Source organism: Hypanus sabinus, chromosome 15 (assembly GCF_030144855.1).
Source record: "Hypanus sabinus isolate sHypSab1 chromosome 15, sHypSab1.hap1, whole genome shotgun sequence".
NCBI classification, from domain to species: domain Eukaryota; kingdom Metazoa; phylum Chordata; class Chondrichthyes; order Myliobatiformes; family Dasyatidae; genus Hypanus; species Hypanus sabinus.
Window position 1 is genome coordinate 46,522,911 of NC_082720.1, and position 23,431 is coordinate 46,546,341.

The following is a 23,431-nucleotide window of genomic DNA, read 5'->3' on the forward strand; positions in this document are numbered from 1 at the left end:
TATAACCATCACAGCACGGAAACAGGACATCTCGGCCCTCCTAGTCCGTGCCAAACTCTTAATCTCACCTAGTCCCACCTACCCACACTCAGCCCATAACCCTCCACTCCTTTCCTGTCCATATACCTATCCAATTTTACCTTAAATGACACAATTGAACTGGCCTCTACTACTTCTACAGGAAGCTCATTCCACACAGCTATCACTCTCTGAGTAAAGAAATACCCCCTCGTGTTTCCCTTAAACTTTTGCCCCCTAACTCTCAAATCATGTCCTCTCGTTTGAATCTCCGTTCAATCTTGTTAGTTGCTCCCATGCCCTGAGACTATTTTTTGATGAACTGATGCTAAAAACATTGAATAATCCTTACAATTAGTGTTTTGCACACAAAGTTCCTAAATCAGCTGAAAAGCAGTGGCTAAGCACTTTGAACCAGGGCAGACTCAACACAAACAATATTGCCAGAACAGTAACAACCTGAATGATTTGTGCACTGTGTAATGGTCCATTTCAGAGATGTAATAACATTTGCTTAAGAATGTACTTCTCCTTTGAAAATATATGTACAATGTAGGAGAAAAAGAGAACGATAAACAGTACACATTAAAGACTAAATCATAGCACTTTCAATCTTATATTGATTAAAGTGAATGCAACATTGAATATGAAATTTCCTTTCCTCCCTTTCCCATGATGAAACCCAGCAATGAAGCAAGGTAGAATGTGAATGATCACCTCACATATCATTCTTTAAATTCTCTGGCACCTATGTTTACATAGTATAAATATAAAATGCAAGTTTTTTCTCATGTTAGTAAAACACAACAAATCTGTTCCCAAATTTATACTTAGAACTCCTTATTCAAATTATTAAAAATGCTGGAAATCTTAAGTAAAACATAAATGCTGAAGATATTCAGTTGTTCAGGTAAATGAATCTATGCAGAGAACAAAAGAGTTAATATTTCATGTCAATAACAGTTAATGAGAATTCAATTCACAAAAAAATCATCTGTATTACTGCTAAGCATTTTAGTCAGTTCTGATTTAGTCAGATCTCCTGCTTATTCTTTAAATTATAAGAACATACAAGTAGAAATAGAGAATACTGCCTTTGTACCTGCTTCACCATTTAGTAACACCACAGCTGATCTTTCTTGAGCTAATCTATATCCTTAAATATCCTTAATATCAAAAAAAAATATATATATATATTCTGACTGAGAACCCACAGCATCCTGGGCAACAAATTCCATATACTCATCTCCCTTTGGGTAAAGAAATACCTTCTCATCTCAATTTTGAATGGCTGACCCCTTATTTTGGCAATGTGTCCCAGAGTTTTGGACATTCAGCCAGGGGAAACATTATCCCTTCATTTCTGTTGCCACTCCCCTGAAGAAATGTATATGTTTCAATGAGATTAACTCTCATTCTTATGAGTCCTAGAGAGTTTAAGCCAGCTCCTTTCAATTTCTCCCTTGGGGCATGGTTGCTATTCTTAAATATTACCTCAGTCAATGAAGCGTATTGTTCAGCTGCAGCTCCTCTCGGACTGCAGAGATTAGTTGCAGTGGCAGCTGAACACATGAAAGAGCATACACGAGGCAGAAAGTATGAAGGAGCTTTAGGGATGTCAGCACGCCTGGCAGTAGGAGGGTGACTGCCAAAAGGGGCAGGCAGGTAGGCCTGTGGCTATTCACCTCTCTGACAGCCCTACTGTTCTGGATACTGTTGGGGTGCATGGCTACTCATGAGATGACAGCAAAGGCCAAATCAGCGGCATCATACCTGGCTCTGTCGTACACCAGAGAATGGCAAAGATTAGGCAGGCACAGAAAGGGGCCTGATAGTCGTGGACAGACTGGGTTTCTGTGGCTGTGAGCAAAACTCCAGGATGGGATGTTGCCTCTTTGGTATCAGGGTTAAAGCAGGTGCAAAATATTCTTAAAGTGGAGGGCATGCAGCTAGTGGTCATGCTGTTACTAACAAAATAGATAAGAAAAGACAAGGTCTTACAAAGAGAATTTAGGAAGTTAGGTACAAAGTTGAAAGACAGGATTCCAAAGTAGTAATCTCACAATTACTCCCTGGCCCACATGCTAGTGAGTATAGAAACAGGAAGATTGAACAACTGAATGAATGGCTAAATAGATTGTAGAGTGGGAAAGGCTTCAGATATTTGGAACATTAGGATCTATTCTGGGGCACAAGAAGGACGGATTGCACCTACAGTAGAAGGGGATTGATATTCTCATAGGGAAGATTGTTACTGATACTTAGGAAAATTTAAATTAGTGATGCAGGCAAGGCGGTGAGACCGAGAATAACAGTGGTACAGGTGGGGAGTAAGAATCCTGCAGAAAATAGAACAGGCAAATCTAGCAGGCAGAGCAGACATAAACAGGTGGGGAAAATACGAGAGGACTGATGAACTTAACTGAATTTACTTTAATGCAAGGAGCCTCACAGGGAAGATGGATAATCTGACAGCATGGTTCATTACCTGAGATTACGATAGTTCTGTAACCATGGAAATGTTGTTGAGGGCAGGGCAAACCATAAGACCATAAGATATAGGAACAGAATTAGGCCATTTGGACTATCAAATCTGCTCCACCATTTCATCCTGGCTGATCCAATTTTCCTCTCAGCCCCAGCCTCCTGCCTTCTTCCTGTATCCCTTCATGCCCTGACTAATCAAGAATCTATTAACGCCTGCTTTAAATATACATAAAAACTTGACCTCCACAGACACCTGTGGCAAAGAATTCCACAGATTCACTACCCTCTGGCTAATGAAATTTGTCCTCAGTCCCATTGTAAAAGGACACCTCTCCATTCCGAGGCTGTGTCATCTGGTCTTAGACTCTCCCACCATAGGAAATATTCATTCTATCAAGGCCTTTCACCAAACGATAGCTTCCAATGAGGTCACCCTTCATTCTTCTGAGTTCTAGTGAATACAAACCCAGAGCCATCAAATGCTCTTCATATGACAAGCCATTCGAACAAACCTGGCAGCCCAGGGTATGGACCTTTCAGGCATGATAGTAAGGGGGTGATGCGCTGCTAATCAGGAGAGTTACGGAGGTGCTCAAGGAAGATATCTGGAGGAATGATGGAATGAGCTAAATGGGTGGAGTTTAGAAGTAAGAAATTGGGCAAACGCTTAGATGGGGTGATATTATAGACCTCACAATGGTCAGTGGGAAGTAGAAGAGCTACTATGTAGGAAAATTGCAATGTAGTGTAAAAAGATGAATGAGTAGTCAGGAATTTATTGACATTGACTGGGATTATGTTAGTCTCTCAGTTTAGAACATAGAACATTGAACAATACAGCGCAGTACAGGCCCTTTGGCCCACAATGTTGTACTGACCCTTAAACCCTGCCTCCCGTATAACCCTCCACTTTAAATTCCTCCATATACCTGTCTAACAGCCTCCACCACTGACTCAGGCAGTGCATTCCACACACCAACCACTCTCTGAGTCAAAAACCGTCCTCTAATATCCCCCTTGAATTTTCCACCCCTTACCTTAAAGCCATGTCCTCTTGTACTGAGCAGTGGTGCCCTGGGGAAGAGGCGCTGGCTGTCCACTCTATCTATTCCTCTTAATATTTCTCGGCTTAATATCTATTCCTCTTAGGTGGGTGGAAATCATAAAATACTATAATGCTTCTGCTATAATACTCCCCAGTACTATAAATCCAAGCAAATTCATCTCCAAACACCTAGATATGGGACTCAACACCTCCGTTTGCAACTGGATTATTGATTTCCTGACGAATAGACAACATCAGTAAGGAAGGGCAGCATTGCCTCTGCCACGATTATTCTCAGGGCTGCGTGCTCAGCCCCCCACTCTGTTACCTGTCCACTCAAGATTCTGTCTGAGCTCCATCTACAAGTGTGCAGATGATACCACCATGGTAGGCTGCATCTTATATAATAATGAGCTGCAGTACAAGAAGGGGATAGAGAGCCTAGTGACAGTGTCAAGATAACAACCTCTCTCTCAATATCAGCAAAACAAAGGCTGGCCATTGACTTCAGGAAGGGGGTGGCAGTACACCTGCTTCTGTTCTCATCAACAGCACAGAGGACAAGAGGGTTGGCACAATGGTGTAGCGGTTAGCATAATGATTCACGGTGCCAGCGATTGCGATCAGGGTTCAATTCCTGCCACGCTCTGTAGGGAGTTTGTACGTTCTCCCCATGACCTCATGGGTTTCCTCCCACATTCTAGAGACATGCAGGTTAGGGTTAGGAAGCTGATTATATGCTATATTGCTGCAGGAAGTGTTGCCCACAGAAAATAGTCAGACTGTGTCTGTTGTCGACACAAATGACATATTTTGATGTACATATAAATAAAGCTGATCTTTTATTTTTATCTTTGAAGAAGATTGAGAGCTTCAAGTCCCTGGGAGTGAACATCATCAGTAGCCAGTTCTGGCCCAACCACATTGATGCCACGGCCAAGGAAGCTCACCATCATCTCTACTTCCTCAGGAAATTTGGCCTGTCCTCTTTGACCCTCACCATTGCACCATCGAAAGCATCCTATCCAGATGAGTCACAGCTTGGCATGGCAACTCCACTGCCTATGACCACAAGAAATTGCAGAGAACTGTGAGACATCATGGAAACCAGCCTCCTCTCCGTGGACTCTGTCTGTACTTCTCACCGCATCAGTACAGCAGCCAGCATAATCAAAGATCCCACCCACCCTGGGCATTCTCTCTTCTCCCCTCTCACACTGGGAAGAAGATACAAAAGCCTGAAAGCAAATACAACCAGGTTCAGGGATAGTTTCTACCTCAATGTTATAAGACTACTGAACAGTTCCACAGTATAAGATGAACTCTTAACCTCACAGTCTACCTCACTATAATCTTGCACCTTATTATTTACTTCCTCTGTAACTGTAACACTTTATTCTGCTATTGCTTTATCTTGCACTAACTCAATGGACTGATGTAATGATTTGATCTACAAACGGTATATAAATGATATGCAAGCAGAGTTTTTACTGCACCTTGGTACATGTGACAATGTTAATTTACCAAGTGCATTCAGAAGTGAATTTTAAGGCAGTATATAGAGAGTCCAACTCTATTTGACCACACCTCAAAACCATTAGAGTCTGATGGTATCTAACTTCTACTGCTATGGAAAGCAAAGGGGTGGAAGACTGTAAAGGAGATTGCTGCATCTTTATTAGCCACAGATACTGTAGCTAATGAGAGGGTAGCTAATGTTGTTCCCTTTTCAAAATGGGCAGTAGAGATAAGCAAGGACTCTACAGGTTGGTAAGCCTTACATCAAAAGTAGAAAATATTTGGGAAAAAAAACATTCTAAGGGGGCAGTGTTTATGTCAACTTGGGAAAGCAAGGCCGGGTTAGGAAGTGTCAGTCTAGTTTTGTGCGGAGGAAATCTTGTCTCACATATCTGACTGAATGTTTTGATGAGGTAAGGCAGCGCAGTAGATGTGACCCACATAGTCTTTAGCAAAAATCATATCAGAGCCCTGCATTATTAGATTTAAAATATATTGGATTCATGGTGTGCTAGCAAACTGGGTTCAAAATTGCCTTCATGTTTGGTCACAGAGGGTAGTGACTGGGGGGTGTTTTTCTTACTGGAAGCCTGAGACATGTGGTGTTCTGCAGGGATCAGTGCTAGCATCACTGTGGTTTGTCATGACTTTGATGGAATGATTAGCAAGTTTTCCAATGACACAAAAATGTGGTATAGTAGACAGTAAAGAAGGTTGTGAAAGAGATTTGAAAAACTGGGTGAAACAACAGCAGATGGAATTTAATCTAGACAAGTACAAAGTAATCCACTTTGGAATATCAAGTACTAACAGGACATATATAGTAAATGGCAGGGGCTTCAGGAGCAACAATGTACAGAGAGACATTGGAATGCAAGTCGATAGCCCACTAACAATAGTGACACAGATGGAAAGGGTCACAAAGAAGGCTTGCCTTCATAAGCCGAGACATTCAGTGTAAGAGTTGGGATGTCATATTGCAGCTGTACAATGCACTGGTCAACCTACACTTGGAAAACTGCATACAGTCTGATCATCATGCGACAGGAAAATTGTCACAGCGTTAGAAAAGTGCAGAAGAGATCCACGGGGATGTTAAAATAAACTGCAGGAGAAACTCATTAGGTCAAGCAGCACCAGTGGAGGGAAAGGATATATTCCTGATATTTTATCAGGAATCATACATAGAAATCTGAAATGAGTGGATACAGGTTTAAGGTGAGAGGAAAAAAGGAGATATGAGGGGCAAACTTTTTCACACAGAGGGTGGTGGTTATGTATGGGATGAGCTGCCGGGGAAGTGTCAGGGACAGATACAATCACAGTGTTTAAAAGACACCAGGATGGGTACTTAGATATGAAAGGATAGATGGATATTGGCCTAATGTGGGCAATTGGTGTTGTGTAAATAGCCATTCTTGTCAGCATATTTCTGAGCTACGCACACAAAGTGCTGGTGGAATTCAGCAGACCAAGAGAAAAAAAGCTGAGGAGTAGATTTTAAAGATGGTTGGAGTGGAGAGAGAAAGACAAGGTGATAGGTGTAACCTGGAAGGGGAGAGATGAAGTAAAAAGCTGGGAAGCTGATTGGTGAAAGAGACAAAAGGCCATGGGAGAAAGAAAAGGGGGAGGAGCACCAGAGGGAGATGATGGGTAGGCAAGGAGATAAGGTGAGAGAGGGAAAAGGGGATGGGAATTGCTGAAAGAAAAGGAGGGTGGGGGTGTTACCGGAAGCTTGAGAAATTGATGTTCATGCCATCAGGTTGGAGGCCACCCAAACAGAATATCAGGTGTTGTTCCTCCAAGCCAAGTATGGCCTCATCACAACAGTGGAGGAGACCATGGATGGACATGTCGGAATGGGAATGGGAAGTGGAATTAAAAAGGGTGGCCATTCAGAGATCCAGCTTTTTCTGGCGGACAGAGCATAGGTTCTCGGTGAAGCGGTCTCCCAATCTATGGCAGGTGGCTCTGACATACAGGAGGCTACACCGGGAGCACCGATCACAGTATATGACTCCAACAGATTCACAGGAGGTGAAGTGTTGTAGTGAGGGAGGAGGTGTAGCACTTGTTCTACTTGCAAGGATAAGATACCTTTTAAATCTACTCCTCAGCTTTTTTTCACCAGTCCTGCCGAAGGGTTTCAGCCAGAACCGTCGACTATACCCTTTTCCATAGATGCTGCCTGGCCTGCTGAGTTCCTCCAACATTTTGTGTGTGTTGCTCAGGTACCCAGCATCTGCAGATTTTCTCTTGTTTATATTTGTGAGCTGTACATTTTCACGATTCTATATTACTCGAATAGTCTTACTGTCAATTGATTAGAAAAATGTTAAAAAATAGGAAGTAAATTTGCTAAAGTGCAATAATTTCTTCAATTCAATTGGTACATTTAAAAGTAAATGATATTGGGACTATAGGGTTTGTCTCTCTATCTTTCCCTTGCTGAATACCTTCAGTAAAAGAAGTTCCTTTTTTTTTAATTCAAGGCCAGTTGTGGCATTATACAATATACAGAATGTCATGATAGTTTCACAGATTGTTGAAAAATGTAATGTTACCATTCTGCTTCTCCAAAAACAAATAAAATGATCTCATCAAAACCTTGACAATGTGAAGGATCTCAGAGAGATAAAAATTCACCTTTGAACATTTGCACTAAACATACAATCTAACAAGGGCTGCTTGTTAGATATGAAATATCTAATATGAAAGTCAGTTCAATTAATTTTGGTGACTTAGCAATAGAGCATCATGCTTATTTCTGAACTGAAATAAACATACAGACAGACTCTCTGTCCATGTCACAAGAACATTGTCCTTTTGAGGGATGCAGTATCAAGCAATAGTTCTGAAGTATCCCTGGATTCCAGCAGCTTAGGTTAACTGTTCAGACAATAACGAGTTCTCACAGGCAACAAATCTGAATGAATATTTGATTAAGTTAAAAGCAACAACGTAACAAATAAAAACTTTGAGAGAAAAATCTTTGAAAATCCATTATTTTGAAATCTTCATAATAGAACATTTCAAAAGTGGATTCCAGTTAATTGGGGCAGCTGCTTACTTGGGACATCTCTTAAAGAACAAAAATAAATCGAGAAATTAGCCAGGATTCCTTTTGTTTATTTGGGACGCTATGCCATTTAATTGGGACAGGGGACCGTTGCCAAACAGTTTCTAATTAGTATCAGTTGCATGCACTTCCTGGAGCTATCAGACACTACACTGTGCTTAGTATGAAAAGTTTTTAAATAGTATCACTTGTGTGTGTTTGCGTTCAAAAATCAGGGATCTTTGTCATTGATAGTTGGCAAGAAGTAAGCAGTAAGACAATTCAGAACTGTTTTGCTCACTGCGGTTTCAAGCATTCAGGCTTGGAGATGCCAGAAATATCCTGCAGTGAAAATGAAACAATTTCACTACTTCAACACGATAGGAATTGCTAGAATTTGAAGACATTGACAATCATCTGGAATGTTACAGCAGAAGTGAAGATCTGGAGGATGCAATCATCGAAAGCATTGTTTGAAGGCAGTCTAATATGTGCACATGATGTCCATGCTCATTTTGTTTAAAGTCAGTCAAAAGAACACGGTAGTGTACACTGGATGAATTGCTCCATCAATAACTACTGGGGACTAATACATAGTTTTATAGTATGGTAGTAGTTTTGGTAGTGTTCTAATTAGTTCTGTATTTCACTTAAATACATAGCTGCAGGGGGATGGGAACCAGAGTGCCAGAACAGTTAGTGGAGAGGTTGTGGGATCAAAAGTTCGGGATCAAAATGTTCAGCATGATGTGACTTCTGTCCTGAGCTAGATATATTTCAATGCAAGAAGAATGATTAGAAAGGGAGATGATAGTGCTCAAGATGAGGTAGTTGGTTTACAAGCGGGGCAATGTGTAGTGACAAGAGATTGTTGATTGGGCAAAATTTCCATTAACAGGATGAATTGCAACATAGAAGGTGGACAAAATTGAAAAGAGTAAATACACGATATTATTTGAATACAAACTGTAGATGGAATAAGGTAGATGAACTTGTAGCACAGTTGCAGAAAGGCGTGTATGATGTTGTAGGCATCACTGAATCACGGCCTGGAAGAAGATTATAGCTAGGGGCTCAATGTCCAAGGATACACATCGTATCAAAAGGACAGGCAGGTAGGTAGAGGGGGTGGCGTTGGTCTGTTGGTAAAAAATGAAATCAAATCATTAGAAAGAGGTGACATAGGATCAGAAGCTGTTGAATCATTGTGGATAGAGCTAAGGAACTGCAAGGGTAAAAGATTCCGATGGGAGTTGTATGTAGATCCCCACGCAGCAGTAAGGATGTGGTCTACAAATTACAGCAGGAGATGGAAAATGCATGCCAAAAGGGCAATGTTACAATAGTATTGGACGATTTCAATATGCAGGTAGATTGGGAAAATCAGGTTGGTGCTGCATTTCAAGAGGAGGAATTTCTGGAATGCCTATGAGATGGCTTTTTAGAGCAACTTGTGGTTGAACCCACCGGGGATCAGCTATTCTGGATTGGGTTTTGTCCAATGAAACAGAATGGATTAAAGAGCTTAAGGAAAAAGAATCCTTTGGGGAAAGTGATCATAATATGATCGAATTCACCCTGAAATTCGAGAAGGAGAAGCTAAAGTCAGATGTTTCCATATTACAGTGGAGGAAAGAGAATTACAAAGGCATGAGATAGGAGTTTGCCAGAAACACTTGGTAAAAAAACACTGACAGGGATGACAGCAGAGCAGCAATGGCTAGAATTTCTGGAAGAAACCTGGAAGGCACAGGAAATATAAATCCCAAACAGGAAGAGTATTCTAAAGGCAAGTTGACAGAACTGTGACTAACAAGAGAAGTCAAAGTCAACGTAACAGCCAAAGAGAGGGCATATGATAGAGCAAATATTAGTGCAAAGTTAGAAGATTGGGAAGCCTTTACAAACCAACAGGAGGCAACTAAAAAGTCATTAAGAAGATAAAGATGGAATACTAAAGTAAGTTAGCCAACAATATTAAAGAGGATACCAAAAGTTTCTTCAGATTCATAAAGTGTAAAAGAGAGGCAAGAGGGGTATCTGACTGCTGGAAAACAAAATTGGAGTGGTAGCAATGGGGAACAAGGACATGGTGGACAAACTGAATAAGTATTTTACATCAGTCTGTGGAAGATACTAGAAATATGGTGGAAGTTCCGGGTGCCAGAGGGTGTGAAGGTGTGAACAGGAGAGAAGGTTCCTGTGAAACCAAAAAGTCTGAAGGTAGATAAATCACCTGGACCAGATGGTGTACAACCCAGCGTTCTGAAAGAGGTGACTGAAGAGATTGTGGAGATATTAGTAATAATCTTTCAAGAATCACTAAATTCTGGAATGGTTCCGGAAGATTGGAAAATTGAAAGTGTTACTCCACTCTTCAAGAAGGGAGAGAGTTAGAAGAAAGGAAACTATAGGCCAGTTAGTCTGATCTCAGTGGTTGGGAAGATGTTGGAGTCGATTATTAAGGATGAGATCTCAGGATACTTGGACACACTTGAAAAAATAGGGCATGGTCAGCATTATTTTCTCAAGGGAAAATCTTGCCTGACCAATCTGTTAGAATTCTGTGAAGAAATAACAAAGCAGGATAGGCAAGGGAGAATAAATTGATGTTGTGTACTTGGATTTTCAGAAGGCCTTTGGCAAGGTACCATACATGAGGCTACTTAACAAGCTATGAACTCACGGTTTACAGGAAATATTCGAGCATTGTTAAAACAGTGGTTGATTGGCAGGAGGCAAAGAGTGGGAATAAAGAAAGCCTTTCCTGGTTGGCTGCTGGTGACTAGTGGTGATCCACAGGGGGTTGTGTTGGGGCTGATGCTGTTTTGTTTTATGTCAATGATTTGGATGATGAAATTGATGGCTTTGTTGCAAAGTTTGGAGATGTTAAGAAGGTAAGTGAAGGGGCAGGTAGTTTTGAGGAAGTAGGCCACAGAAGGACCTAGACAGATTAGGAGAATGGGCAAAAACATGGCAGATGGAATACAGTGTCAAGAAGAACATAGTCATGCACTTTGATAGAAGAAATGAAAGGGTTGTCTATTTTCCAAATGGAAACAAAATACAAAAAACTGGGATGCAAAGGGTCTTTGGAGACTTTGTGCAGGATGCCCTAAAGGTTAATTTTCAGATTGAGTCTGTGCTGAGGAAGGTAATGGCAATGTTACAACTCACTTCAAAGGATTACAATATAAAAGCAAGGGTTTAATATTGAGACTTTACAAAACACTGGTGAGGCCTCACTTGTGACCAGTTTTGGCCTTCTTATTTTAGAAAGGATGTGCTAAAACTGGAGAGGGTTCAAAGGATGTTTACGAAAATGATTTCAGGATTGAATGGCTTGTCATATGAAGAGTGATGGCTCTGGGCCTGTATTCACTGGAATTCAGAAGAAGGAGGGGTAACATTGAAACCTGTAAGTGGTGAATGGCCTTGATGGCGAGGATGCTTCCTATGGTGGGAGAGTCTAAGACCACATGACAAAGCCTCAGTCCTTTTAGAACAGATACGAGGAGGAATTTCTTTAGCCAGAGAGTGGTGAATCTGTGGAATTTTTTGCCACAGGCAGCTGTGGAGGCCTTGTCTTTATGGATATTTAATGCAGCGGTTGATAGATACTTGATTGGTCAGGGCATACAGGGAGAAGGCAGGGGATTGGGGCTGAGAGGAAAATTGGATCAGCCATGATGAAATGGCAGAGCAAACTTGATGGAACAAATGGCCTAATTCTGCTCCTACATTTTATGGCCTTATGGTTTTATAATTTTTTTACTCAGTTAAACAGTCGTTTGTCTTTTTTTATACCTTTTTAACTATTTATGTAAAACTTCAGCTAATTTGGGCAGCTGCTTAATTGAGCCAAAATGTACCGCACCCGATGTGACCCTATTAACCGGAATCAACTTTATATCCAAATTAAATAATAGACTTTTGGGCTGTGGAGTTTTTGGAATAATAATATGGTATTTATATAACTTATAGACATCATATAACTAAGCATAAATTATTTTGATTACTGATTAATTTGATCAGTTTCAATTATGATGATTAATTGTAATGGAAAGACTTTCAGCAGGACAGTAACTGTTGATTTCCACAATAAATTATGACAAAACCTCAAAGTTGCTATCAGTTTCATGGAAGAATGACAGTTAGTGACTCATGGTTTAGTTATCATCATCACTATAACATACAGTGCAACGTCACAGAATTTTGGAAACAGAATGTAATTATGCAACCATGATATTTTAAGGAACTTTTATACATATCCAACCCAACTAAAGCCACTGCAGTGTTGGGTAGTATGACAACAAAGACAAATATGCCTTAACATTTATCTCAGTAAGTTAAAGTGGACTTCACAGTGGCAACCTGCTCAAGGAAAAGCCATTTGAGCTGCACAGAAGCCCACATCACAGTTGTCACGATAGCCTGCTTTGCTAGTATTTCGCCAATCATAACTAATATAACTGCAGTCGCAGAAGTGGTGTTCCAAGTCATTGGATTCAACTGCACATCTGCATGTTCCAAGGTCGCATCATGCAGCAGGCACAATGGAACGTGGAATGAAAATCACAAACTTTTATGACCACGCTTTAAGTCCCTGATTTCTATTCATACAGTATTTTATTCATGACAGAAGTTTGATTATGTAGAGCACAAAATCATGATTTATCTTTAAGTATTTAACTCTATCCATTCTTCTAAGACTGCAGAAAACACCTTGATATAGTCCATTTTGCTTTCCTTAGTTAATAGTTGTATTAATAAGATTATCTCAATTCAAGTACCGTGAACTTTAAACATACTTTACATTTTAAGATTATAGTTAAGAAAATACTTTCTTAAGTTTTTATTTAGTGATACAACACAGAGTAGGCTTGTCCAGCTCTTTGAGCGACCCCGCCCCATCAACCCCCAACAAACCTAATTAACACTAACCAAACCACAGGACAATTTACAGTGACCAATTAACCTATTAAGTGGGATGTCTTTGAACTGTGGGAGGAAACTGGAGCCCCCAGGGAAACCCACACATTCCACAGGAAGAACATAAAAAATCCATACAAGACAGCGCTGGAATTGATCTTCAAACCAGAACATTCACGCTAACCACTACACTACCATGGTACCCAGACAAAGCTCTTGTGGTAAGTGCTTTCAGCTAACAAAATATGTATGTTGTATTCAAACCTGAAGCATTGAGTTTTAGTTTTTTGGTCAATATGGAAAAGGAAACCATCAGCAAAAGTACGCAGCTTCACCTTATGCTGTTTTAGCCATGGTGATTAAATGGTTAAATGAACCTAGAAATAAAATTGGCCATTTACGCTCTTACCTTAAACTATTTTATAAGCACAATTGCCTGAAAACAACCTGAGCCATGTCTTTTTTTAAATTTTTTAAAAATAATTTTATTATATAAAATAATCTAACCCACTACCAAGACCAAAGTTGATTAGTAAAGAAAGAAGTTTTAAAAATTAGTCAGCATTTGTGTTTTAACAGCAAATCAAAGGTTTTGAAAATAATTCAGAAAAGGTCCCCACAATGTTTGAAAGTCTTGACTAGATTCAGAGATTGAACATCAGATCTTCTCTAAATTTAAACATGATATCACATCACATAACCATTGGGCGTGAATAGGAGGGACCACATCTTTCCATTTAAGCAAGAGCATCCTTCTGGCCATAAAAGAAATAAAAGCCAAAATGTGCAAGTCAGGTGACTCCAAAATAATACCCTTTCCTCCAACAATACCAAATAAAGCGGTCAAAGGATTAGGCTTAAAGTTTACTTTGATAAGTATCGAGCAAGTTTGAAATACTTCTTTCCAATATTTTCCAAGACTTGGACATGTCCAAAACATACGAATGAGTGAAGCTTCTCCATTATTATATTTATCACAATATGGAGATATATCTAAATAAAAATGAGACATCTTATCCTTGGTCATATGGGCCCTATGGACCACTAACCTGAGCCATGTCTAATGATGCAAAACAATAATCTTATGAGAAGCATCAATATTGATCATTTCCCCACTTAATATTGAAATGGAATGCATATATGAGATTAATTACAGTTCAATACACTTCTTTCAAGATGTATAGCTTTTAATACATAATATGGAAAGAGGCTATATGGCTCATTAGAACCATATCATCTCTATTTAAGAGCAATGCATTAGTCCCATTTCCCCATCTTTGCCTCTAGAATAATGCTAATTCTTTTCTTAGAGTTATTTATTCAGAGCCATTTTAATGCTTCGACTCAATCTATTTCCACATCTAAACTGCAATTCTGCCCACACCTCCAAGCAGTGCATTTCCAACCAAGCCAATTAAAAGCCATTCAACTTTATTCTTGACCTCCTGACTGTTGATTCTTCCACCAATGGGTGCAGTCTCTTTCATTCTGTTCTAATCATACACCTGTGGTTTGAAATGTTATAATGCCTTGCAGTCTCCTCCCTTTCTAGGAGGTCAACCTCTGATTCTATAACTAAAATCCCTCATTCTTGGAATCATTTTTCTTCATCGCTTGCATCCTGATATTTAATAATCTGGAATTTGACATATTAGTCGGAACTAGTACTTTGCAATGGTTTGTCATGACATGCTTGCTTTGCAAGATAAACCTCATGCTTTTTTATGGCATTCACAGACTGCCTTGTCAATTTCAGTGAACTTCAACCTTTAAAATCCCTTTTGTTCCTTTTCTTTTAGAATTACAACCTCTAATTTATATCATCTTTTCTCATAGTTCTTATCAAAATTAAACACTTTGATTCTTACTATTGCATTTCATTTGTCATCTGTCTCCTGATTCTATCAATAGGTCCTCCATGTCCACTACCATCCTCTTCACTGCTCAATATACTTGCATCTTTAAAAATTTGGTTCTGTACACCCAAGTCCAAACCATTGCTGTAATGATAATTGTACAGTTTTACCTCCTGAGGAATATCCATCATACAATTCATTCCAATCCAAAAGAAAATCTTTTTCTACCACTCTTTCTCTTTACTTGGCCAATTTCCCTTTCATACTGCTATAGTCCCTTCAATCTTGATGAGAATCTTATCCTGTGGCATTTTATCAAATATCTTTTCAAAGTCCACATACAGTTTATACACAGCAACACTCTCTGTCACTTCATCAAAAAATATTCTTATCTATGTCCTTGGTAGGTCATGTTAATGTTATTAAAATGTATGTTCTCCCTAAATTTTTATACTTATTTCAATCTATTCCAATTTTTATTTCTAAAACCTTTTTTGATTCCTTAGACTCTATTATTTTGTTCTATCTGTGGAAGGGTAAGCATTCCAGAATTAACAAAACTTACCTACAAAAATCTAAAAAAGAGGGCGGCATGGCCTTACCTAATTTTCGTCTATACTACTGGGCAGCTAACATTCGTTGTCTTATCTTCTGGTCTTTTTTCCATAGGTAGTCTGACCGCGCTAAATGGGTAGCAATGGAGCTGAATTCCACTAAGGATCTATCTATCTCTGCACTTCTTGGATCTGCACTCCCTAGTAGTTTGCCTAGACTAATTGTTAATCCTCTTGTTAGACACACTCTGCGAATATGGGCCCAGTTTAGGAAATTTTATGGTTTCTATGGTTTTTCCCTTTCTAGTCCTATTTTACATAATCATCTTTTTCTACCTTCTATGCATGATTCAACATTTTATGATTGGTCTATAAAGGGCATTAGGTATTTTGAAGATCTTTTCATTGATAATCGCTTCGCATCTTTTCAACAGTTCTCTGCTAAGTTTAATCTACCTAATGCCCATTTCTTTAGATATCTCCAAATTAGACACTTCATTAATCCTTTATTACCCAACTTCACTGAGATGCCCGAGAAAAATGCTATGGACTTGTTTCTTTCTATTAATCCATTGTGTAAAGGTTTAACATCTTTTATTCATGATAAATTAATATCCTTACAGCGCAACCCTTTGGATAAAATCAGAATGGCTTGTGAGCATGACTTAAATATCCCTTTATCTGATGAGGTTTGGGACTCGATTCTCAAGTTGGTTGACTCGACTTCTCTTTGTGCTCACCACTGTCTTTTACAGTTTAAGATTGTTCATAGGGCTCATATGTCCAAATCTAAATTATCTCATTTTTATCCTAATATTAGTCCTCTTTGTGATAAACACAAAAGTGGCGAGGCTTCTCTCATTCATATGTACTGGACCTGTCCTAGTCTAGAGAAATTTTGGAGGGATGTTTTCTCAACTTTATCCTGTATTCTGAATCACCACTGAGAACCTAACCGTTTAATTGCTCTTGTTGGTTTCTTGGCTGAGACAGATAATACGTTTGAGTTTGACTAAACGTCGAATATTATCTTTTGCATCTCTCCTGGCTAGGCGTCTAATTCTTCTCAGCTGGAGAGATGTTGCCCCACCCACGCATGCTCAATGGCTTAACGATATTATGTCCTGTTTAGATCTTGAAAAAAATCATTACTCAATTCTTAATTTGGACATAAAGTTTCATAAGGTCTGGGGACCTTTTATTGAGTATTTTCATAACTTTCCTTTTGACTAAGTTTCTTTTTCAGTCCATTGCTTTCAGCTTTTTTTTTGGTAGTAGGCATTATTATCTTCTGTTTTTAATTGTATTTATGTTTTGGGGGTTTGAATGTTCTGATTTATATTTCCTACATTTTGCTCTGGTTGGTCTGGAGTTTTTTTTTCTTGCGGGGGTGGGGATGGATACTAACTTTACACGACTTCAGTTTGGGTGCTTTTTCAATTATTATATTCTGTATTATATTACCATTGTATGTTTATCTTGCACTGTATTAATTTCCTATTTTGTTCTTGGGGTTTTTTTGTAGTGTTGTAGAAAATGCATTAAGTAATCAATTAAAAATTTTTTCATTGATTTTTATATATATATATAGAAACATTTTATTTTTAACCAATCCATAATAGCATTTGTTAACATTTAACATTAACATCTCTTAACATTTGTTCATGGAGTGTTTTGTCCCTGGTTTTTGTTTCTAGAACTTCTCATCACCAAGGTTAAACTAGTTGTTTTGTAGTTGCTAGTTGTATTCCTATATCTTGTTTTTAACGAAGCTGTAACATTTCCTTGAAACACCACTCCTAAATATGATGTTTGGAAGAATATGGCCAGAACATCTTGCTTATTCTCCATGTAAACATGCGAACAAGTTGATTTATCTACTTTAAGTGCAACAGATCTTTCTAGTACCTGCTCTTCATCAATTTTTAGCCCTTGTAGAGTCTCAGCTGTATTATCCTTTGCTGAAATTCCAACAGCTGTCTGTTTTTAACTAAAGGCATATTTTAAACACTCGACTGAGAGCTCAGCCGTGCCCTCTGCCTCCTTGAATAGAATCCTCCAGGGTTCATACCAGATTTTCATGGGAACATAACTTAGAACTAGGGAGTGACTAAGTCAAACTGATTAGCTACAAAGACTGGATAGTTTTCTTTTACACAGTCACATATCTGATCACTCAATGGCTGAAACTGAAAAAGTACACAGCTATGGCAATAACTTGTATTATCAATGAAAAATCCCAGACCATATCACAGCAGCAAGGTAAATCAGGAACATGACAAATAAACATTTGCAATGAAGATTCTTAAAAAAAATCTGTAAATAATGTGCTTCATGAGTCAGCAATGAGGTAAGAGTGAAGAAATGAAAATTATGCCATTGCAGATGCATATGATATAGCCATAAAAACCAAGAAATAAAAGTCAAACATTTGATTTTTTTAAATTCTGGCTTTAACTATGTGGCAGATTAAGGGGCCACAAAACTGCTAAAAATAGTACATAAGAATCAAGAATAAAAGTGAAGCTATTATGTTTAAATGAATAGATGTAAAAATTGTTAACTTGAGAAACTAGCAGAAATAAAATGAAATTTATCTGGCAATTATGTTTAGAATAAAAGGTGAATCAGAATTAAATAACTAACATGCTGAAAAAAACAAACAAATTTAGAGTAACTAATGACAATAAGATCTAATACAATGAATGCATGAGAAATTTCTCTGCAGCATTATGAAACATTGGTCTCAGCAGTAGTGACGGACATTTCAACATGCAAAGTAGGTTGAGAAATAGCTGGATAGTTTGTTTCAGAACATGGACATGATTGTCTGAATTGATTGAGTTAAATGTATTAATTGTTTTAAATTATTTTAAATTTCCAAATTTTAATCAGGTGATTATTTTAAATTGTTTTTGGAAGTCAGAGGCTGCTCTCTCCGGAACTTGCCCAACATCTTCAATGCAATTTTGTTCAGGAAATTGTGGAAGAAGATCCATTCCAAGTTAAAGTAGACTTAATGGGTTAGACAGCAACAAGTACAGGCAGTTCACCAATGTCAGAAACTCCAGGCCAAAATCATTTAGATTAATTCTAGTTACTGGATCTCAATTGCACTGGGAATTACCAATTCGTTGGGTTAAATTTAACTGATATTTTGGAAATTTTGAGATTAATACATAACAATTTCTTTCTCATTTTACTGTCACTTAACCAAACCTTCATTCCCTGCTTTCTCCTTTTCCTTTCTACAGTTGAGCTGTTGCTTTCATCAGTTTGTTTGATTATACTGATATATAGTTATATCATATTTTGTTATAGTTCCTTGTTCTGTTCACTACAGCACTTAGCAGCTTTCCAAGCAAAACAAAACATTCAAAACTCAAACTTATAATGGCATGATTAAGTAATGCCAGAATTTGTAAGATGCACTGCTCTATCAAATTATGGCTCAATATGTTTCACAACTGACATTGACATAGACAACAGTGGGACAGCAAATTTAAATTAATTCCAAATGTGGCCCAAGTCTTTCTTCAGGTTGGTATTTCATCATATGAGGAAGCATTTTGTTAAATGTTCTCTGTCCATCCTTTTAAGTCTCAATGTCATTCTGATAGTGTGTTGCCTAATGCAGCATATACTACAGTACTCTGCCCAGGGTATTACTAATGTTTTCTACAGGCTGGTCATTATAACTCATTTTGATTTTCCATCACTTGAGATGAAGCCTCAGAAATCCAGTGGAATGTTAAGAGCTTTAAAATTATTGAACCAGTCTGCCTCCATAAGTTGGCCTTTCAAATACATTTACATATTCAAGTCTCTCTCATCAATGTCATTATCTATCCTCTTATTTCAAAGTATTATTACCCCTCTCTTTGTCAACAAGAACGCAATGGAAACAGACAGACAAGCAGTACATATTTTACAGTGAGTGCTGATTTATGGGCCTCAACAATACATATTTGACATAGTACTATAAATTCTCACCTGTTTTGCTTGGAGCTGCAAATGTATTTCCTCTTTCCGCGCTAGTATTTGAATGATTCTTGCTTAGTAAAGGAGTTATGCTCGAAGATGATACAAGGGTGGTAGAAACAACAGGATGTGTAAAGGTGGTAGTAGAGACATTAATTGCGGTGGTCTTACGGTATTCAATGCTAGTTGTAAAGGAGGTTGGCTCCTGGCTTGTGAAAGAAGTATTGCTGGTCAAAGAGTGCAGTGAAACTGGCTGGGCCGTACTATTTACAATCGGACTATCCGTTGTATTAGTTGTAATCTCTTCTTCTACTGAACTATTTGTTACAGTGGGTGAGTAACTTGTTACTGTTACCGAACTGTTACAAGTTGCATTGGGAGCTATTGTGTTCGGCGCGATTGTGACATTAGGATCTGTGTTGTTTTCAAAAGTGAGGTTCATCGCCGCAGTGTTGAGGGGCACAGTCTTGTTTGAGTGGTTTGTATTTGGTAAAAATGTTTGATTGAAGATAGAGGATATAGAACGTGTCGCGGTACCGTTTTCCGAATTGCGACCTACTTTTGTACTGTGTGCCATTGTGTTTTGCAAGCTTGTGACAAGAGGCGTGGCGGAGGTAAAAGTGGTGGGTGAATTTTCTGATAGAAATGTACTGACGTCTGTTGAAAAACCTGTTCGTTGTGTTTCGTGCGCAGTCGAGTCATTAGCTGGAGAAAAGAAAAGGGAATATTCACTGATTATTTAGCACCACACAAAGTGCACGAAAATATATTGATTTAGATGCCAAAATGCGAAATACAATTTGCTATGTAGTTGTTTTTAAAAGAGATACTTTCGTATTCTGCCTGTTCATTTTCTGAAGCGACTGCTCCGCTGCATAGAGCCGTGCTGTTTATTTTGAGGTATCTACACAATAAGGGCTTTCAGTCCCTCTAATTTAAGCAAAAGTTTACAGAAGACCGTCTATCTTGTTATTCTTTGGTATCCTGCCACTGTAGTCCGAGCATTACACTGGGCTGCCGTGGAGGACCGCGAAATACAGTAGCCGTATCGGGTGGAAAGATTTGCTCAAATTAATATGGCCAGAAGCCATTTGGTGAAACAAGGTTTTTCCGACTAAAATAAATGCTAGCTATGTCAAAAAAACAACTATATTTGCATTATAAATATCAGAATATTCTTTAGCTCTTCGCAAATAATGATCATGCTATACTGAAGCTGAAAGTGCAGGGTTTGTTTTTTTTTTGCTTAGCGTTCACAATTTAACAACTTGTATTTACATACCTGAGGAAAAAATAAAGTGCTGCCACGCAATGAACATCAGTTTCGCCCACATCGTGGTTCCTTGAATTGTCCTCCAAATCGATTCAGCCTTCCAATAACTTGTCAAAGTCGTGAAAAACACGCCTTCAAAATTGAAACCATAACCTCCCTGAATAGAAAATGCATTTACAGTATTGTGCGATGAACAACGCAGCCTATGAGAGCAGCAACAGTCTACAGCCGGAACTGAAAGAAATCGACTTAGGTTTGTGCTCTACACTTCCAGTAAGTTGGAGCAGCGCGTCAGTTAAACAATAAACCCAGCCCACCGCAATTTCCAACCCCCGGCGAAGAGCGCTTGGAGTGATGTAGATATATGAGAAACAAGGGCTAGGGGTCATGGCTGGACGCAGGAGCAGTGTTAAACGGGACTGGCAGAAATTAATTTTGAAATACTATTCGTAACCTGTTGCAGCGGGCATGCCAACCTAGTTGCGGATGTGCGGCATTTTTTTTTTGCTGATCTCTTAACCAACCGCGCAGAGGTGTCTGCACAACACGGCGCTGCATCAATGGGCGGAGCACTGAGGAATTCCTCTGGTTGGACTATTTACACGGGCCAGAATTTACCGGCCATCCGAAATTGGTATCAGATATGGTATCTAATTCAATTATATTGCAAAATAGGCCGCTCCCCCGCCCCCGCCTCTGCAATGGTTTCTAAAGGGTACGATCTTCCGGAATCGATGAATGCAACCTGTCTCTGTTGCCGGTGCTGCCTGAAGTCTGATTCTGGCTTATTTATAAATGATCATTGTAATTGATTTTTCAATTAAGTACTTTAAACATTTCCCCTAATTATACCTTATAATAGGGTTGATTCATTGAGTCCAGTGAACCTGGAGCATTTATAAAGTATTTCAAAATTAATAGCGAATGGTGGGGTCTGACTCAGCCAAAATGTCTGCAGCCGTCACGCGCTGAACTGAAGTACTTTCAGCTCCGTGATTTATTCAATGCGGAGATGAGCCTCTCATCCTCTCTAATGTATAGATTACTATAACATCATTAGCCCCAGGCCTTCTCTGCTAAAAACCAGACCACGGTGTTTCAGTATCGTTTTATCCATGTCCTGTGCATAATCCTGATGGCCGGAAAACGCTGGAAATACACCGCAGATTAGACTGCATCATTTTGGAGAGAAGCAAGCGATAACGTTTCAGATTTAAGACCTAATACAGTAACTGTATGTCGATCTTTACCAAATCACAACTTTTCAATAAAGTCCCATTGGTACAGATGCGGTGACAGAAGTTTGAAATCTCACCGTGTAGGCTGGTGGATTTCAGTTAAAACTGGGGTGAATATAATGGGAAGCAAGGGAAAAGATTGTTCAAGATTCAGGATTCAGTTTTATTTATAACGTGCACATCGATACAAACAGTGTAGCGCGCCGACAGCCAACATAACAGGCCCACAATACTCGGTAGAACAACACAGAATATAACAAGTAACAACAGCTGAACAAGCCTCGTTTTTCCACGCCACCCATGCACATAGACGGTCCTGTACCCCAAGACAGGCCATCTTTGGGAGGTCAAATTCTGTTGGGGGCATACACAGCAAGTGGAGGACAGTAGGAGCATTGACGTAGAGAGGCCTTGGGGTACAAGTCCATAGCTTGCTGAAAGTGGAAGCACAAGAAGAAAGGGTAATGAAAGAAAAGAATTTGATATGTTTGCCTCCATTGCCCTAGAGACAACAAGAGTTGGAGTGTCATTCAATCACAAACAGGAGAAAATCTTCAGCTGCTGGAAATCCAAGCAACACACACAAAATGCTGGTGGAACTGGACAGGCCAGGCAGCATCTATGACAAAGAGAACAGTTGACATCTCCTGCTGAGTTCCTCCAGAATCTTGTGTGTGTTGCTTAGGATGTCATGCTGCAGTTGATTAAAATATTGGTTAGATCGAATTATAGAGTATTGTGTACAATTCGGGTTGCACACCATAGGAAGGATGTGGCACAACAGAGAGAGTATAAAAGAGAGTTGCTAGGTTGTTGCTTGGAGTGGAGACCTGCTGATTGTGTAAACTGAAATTATAAATGACATCGAGCAGAGGTTTCCATCCAGGGGTCCACAAACCCCTCAGTTAATAGTAAGGGTCTATGGCATAAAAACAGTTGGGAACCCCTGTTATAGAGGTTTACAGAATTATGAGGGGCATAGATATGATAGATAATCAGAATTAATTTTCCAGGGTGGTGGGGCGAGGGTGGGAGCCTAGAACTGATCTGGAAGGTTAGTTTTTCATAAGAGGTTAATGGTTATTGAGAAAGACCATTTTACAGCATTTCATCAGGTACATGGATAGGAAAGAAGTAGAGGGATATGGTGTCAGATATCTTGCTCATTGATTATGGTTTTGGGTTCAACACCATCATCCTCTGGGCCTCTTCACCTCCCTCTGCAGTTAGATTCCTCACCTTATCTGCTCCTCACTGACTATCAACAAAGGGCTGACCATCACCTCGGAACTGCACGCTTAGCCCCCTGCTCTACTCTATCTATGCCTGCATGTTTAAGCATATTTCCAACTCCATCTACAAATTCACCGATAACATCACTGTTGAGGATGGTGATGAGGGGGCATACAGAAATGAGAAAAGTCAGCTGCTTGAGTGGTGTCACAACAACAACCTTGCACTCAATGTCAAC

The 23,431-nt window shown here is 39.2% G+C and overlaps 2 protein-coding genes across 2 annotated transcripts in view; one reads left to right on the top strand and one right to left on the bottom strand.

The window, feature by feature from the left end:
* LOC132405466 (uncharacterized) overlaps positions 1-7,748 on the top strand; it is an 87,372-nt gene extending 79,624 nt beyond the window's left edge. Inside the window, exon 3 of the mRNA XM_059990297.1 lies at positions 4,411-7,748. Within this exon, the coding sequence (XP_059846280.1) occupies positions 4,411-4,644 (234 nt within the window). The 3' untranslated portion in view covers positions 4,645-7,748. The remainder of the gene's footprint in view (positions 1-4,410) is intronic.
* LOC132405464 (prostate androgen-regulated mucin-like protein 1 homolog) overlaps positions 1-21,006 on the bottom strand; it is a 50,533-nt gene extending 29,527 nt beyond the window's left edge. The window contains exons 1-2 of the mRNA XM_059990294.1: positions 20,732-21,006; positions 19,462-20,154 (exon numbers count right to left, since the gene is read on the bottom strand). Coding sequence (XP_059846277.1) covers positions 19,462-20,154; positions 20,732-20,783 — 745 coding nt within the window. The 5' untranslated portion in view covers positions 20,784-21,006. The remainder of the gene's footprint in view (positions 1-19,461; positions 20,155-20,731) is intronic.
* Positions 21,007-23,431: the final 2,425 nt, after the last annotated feature.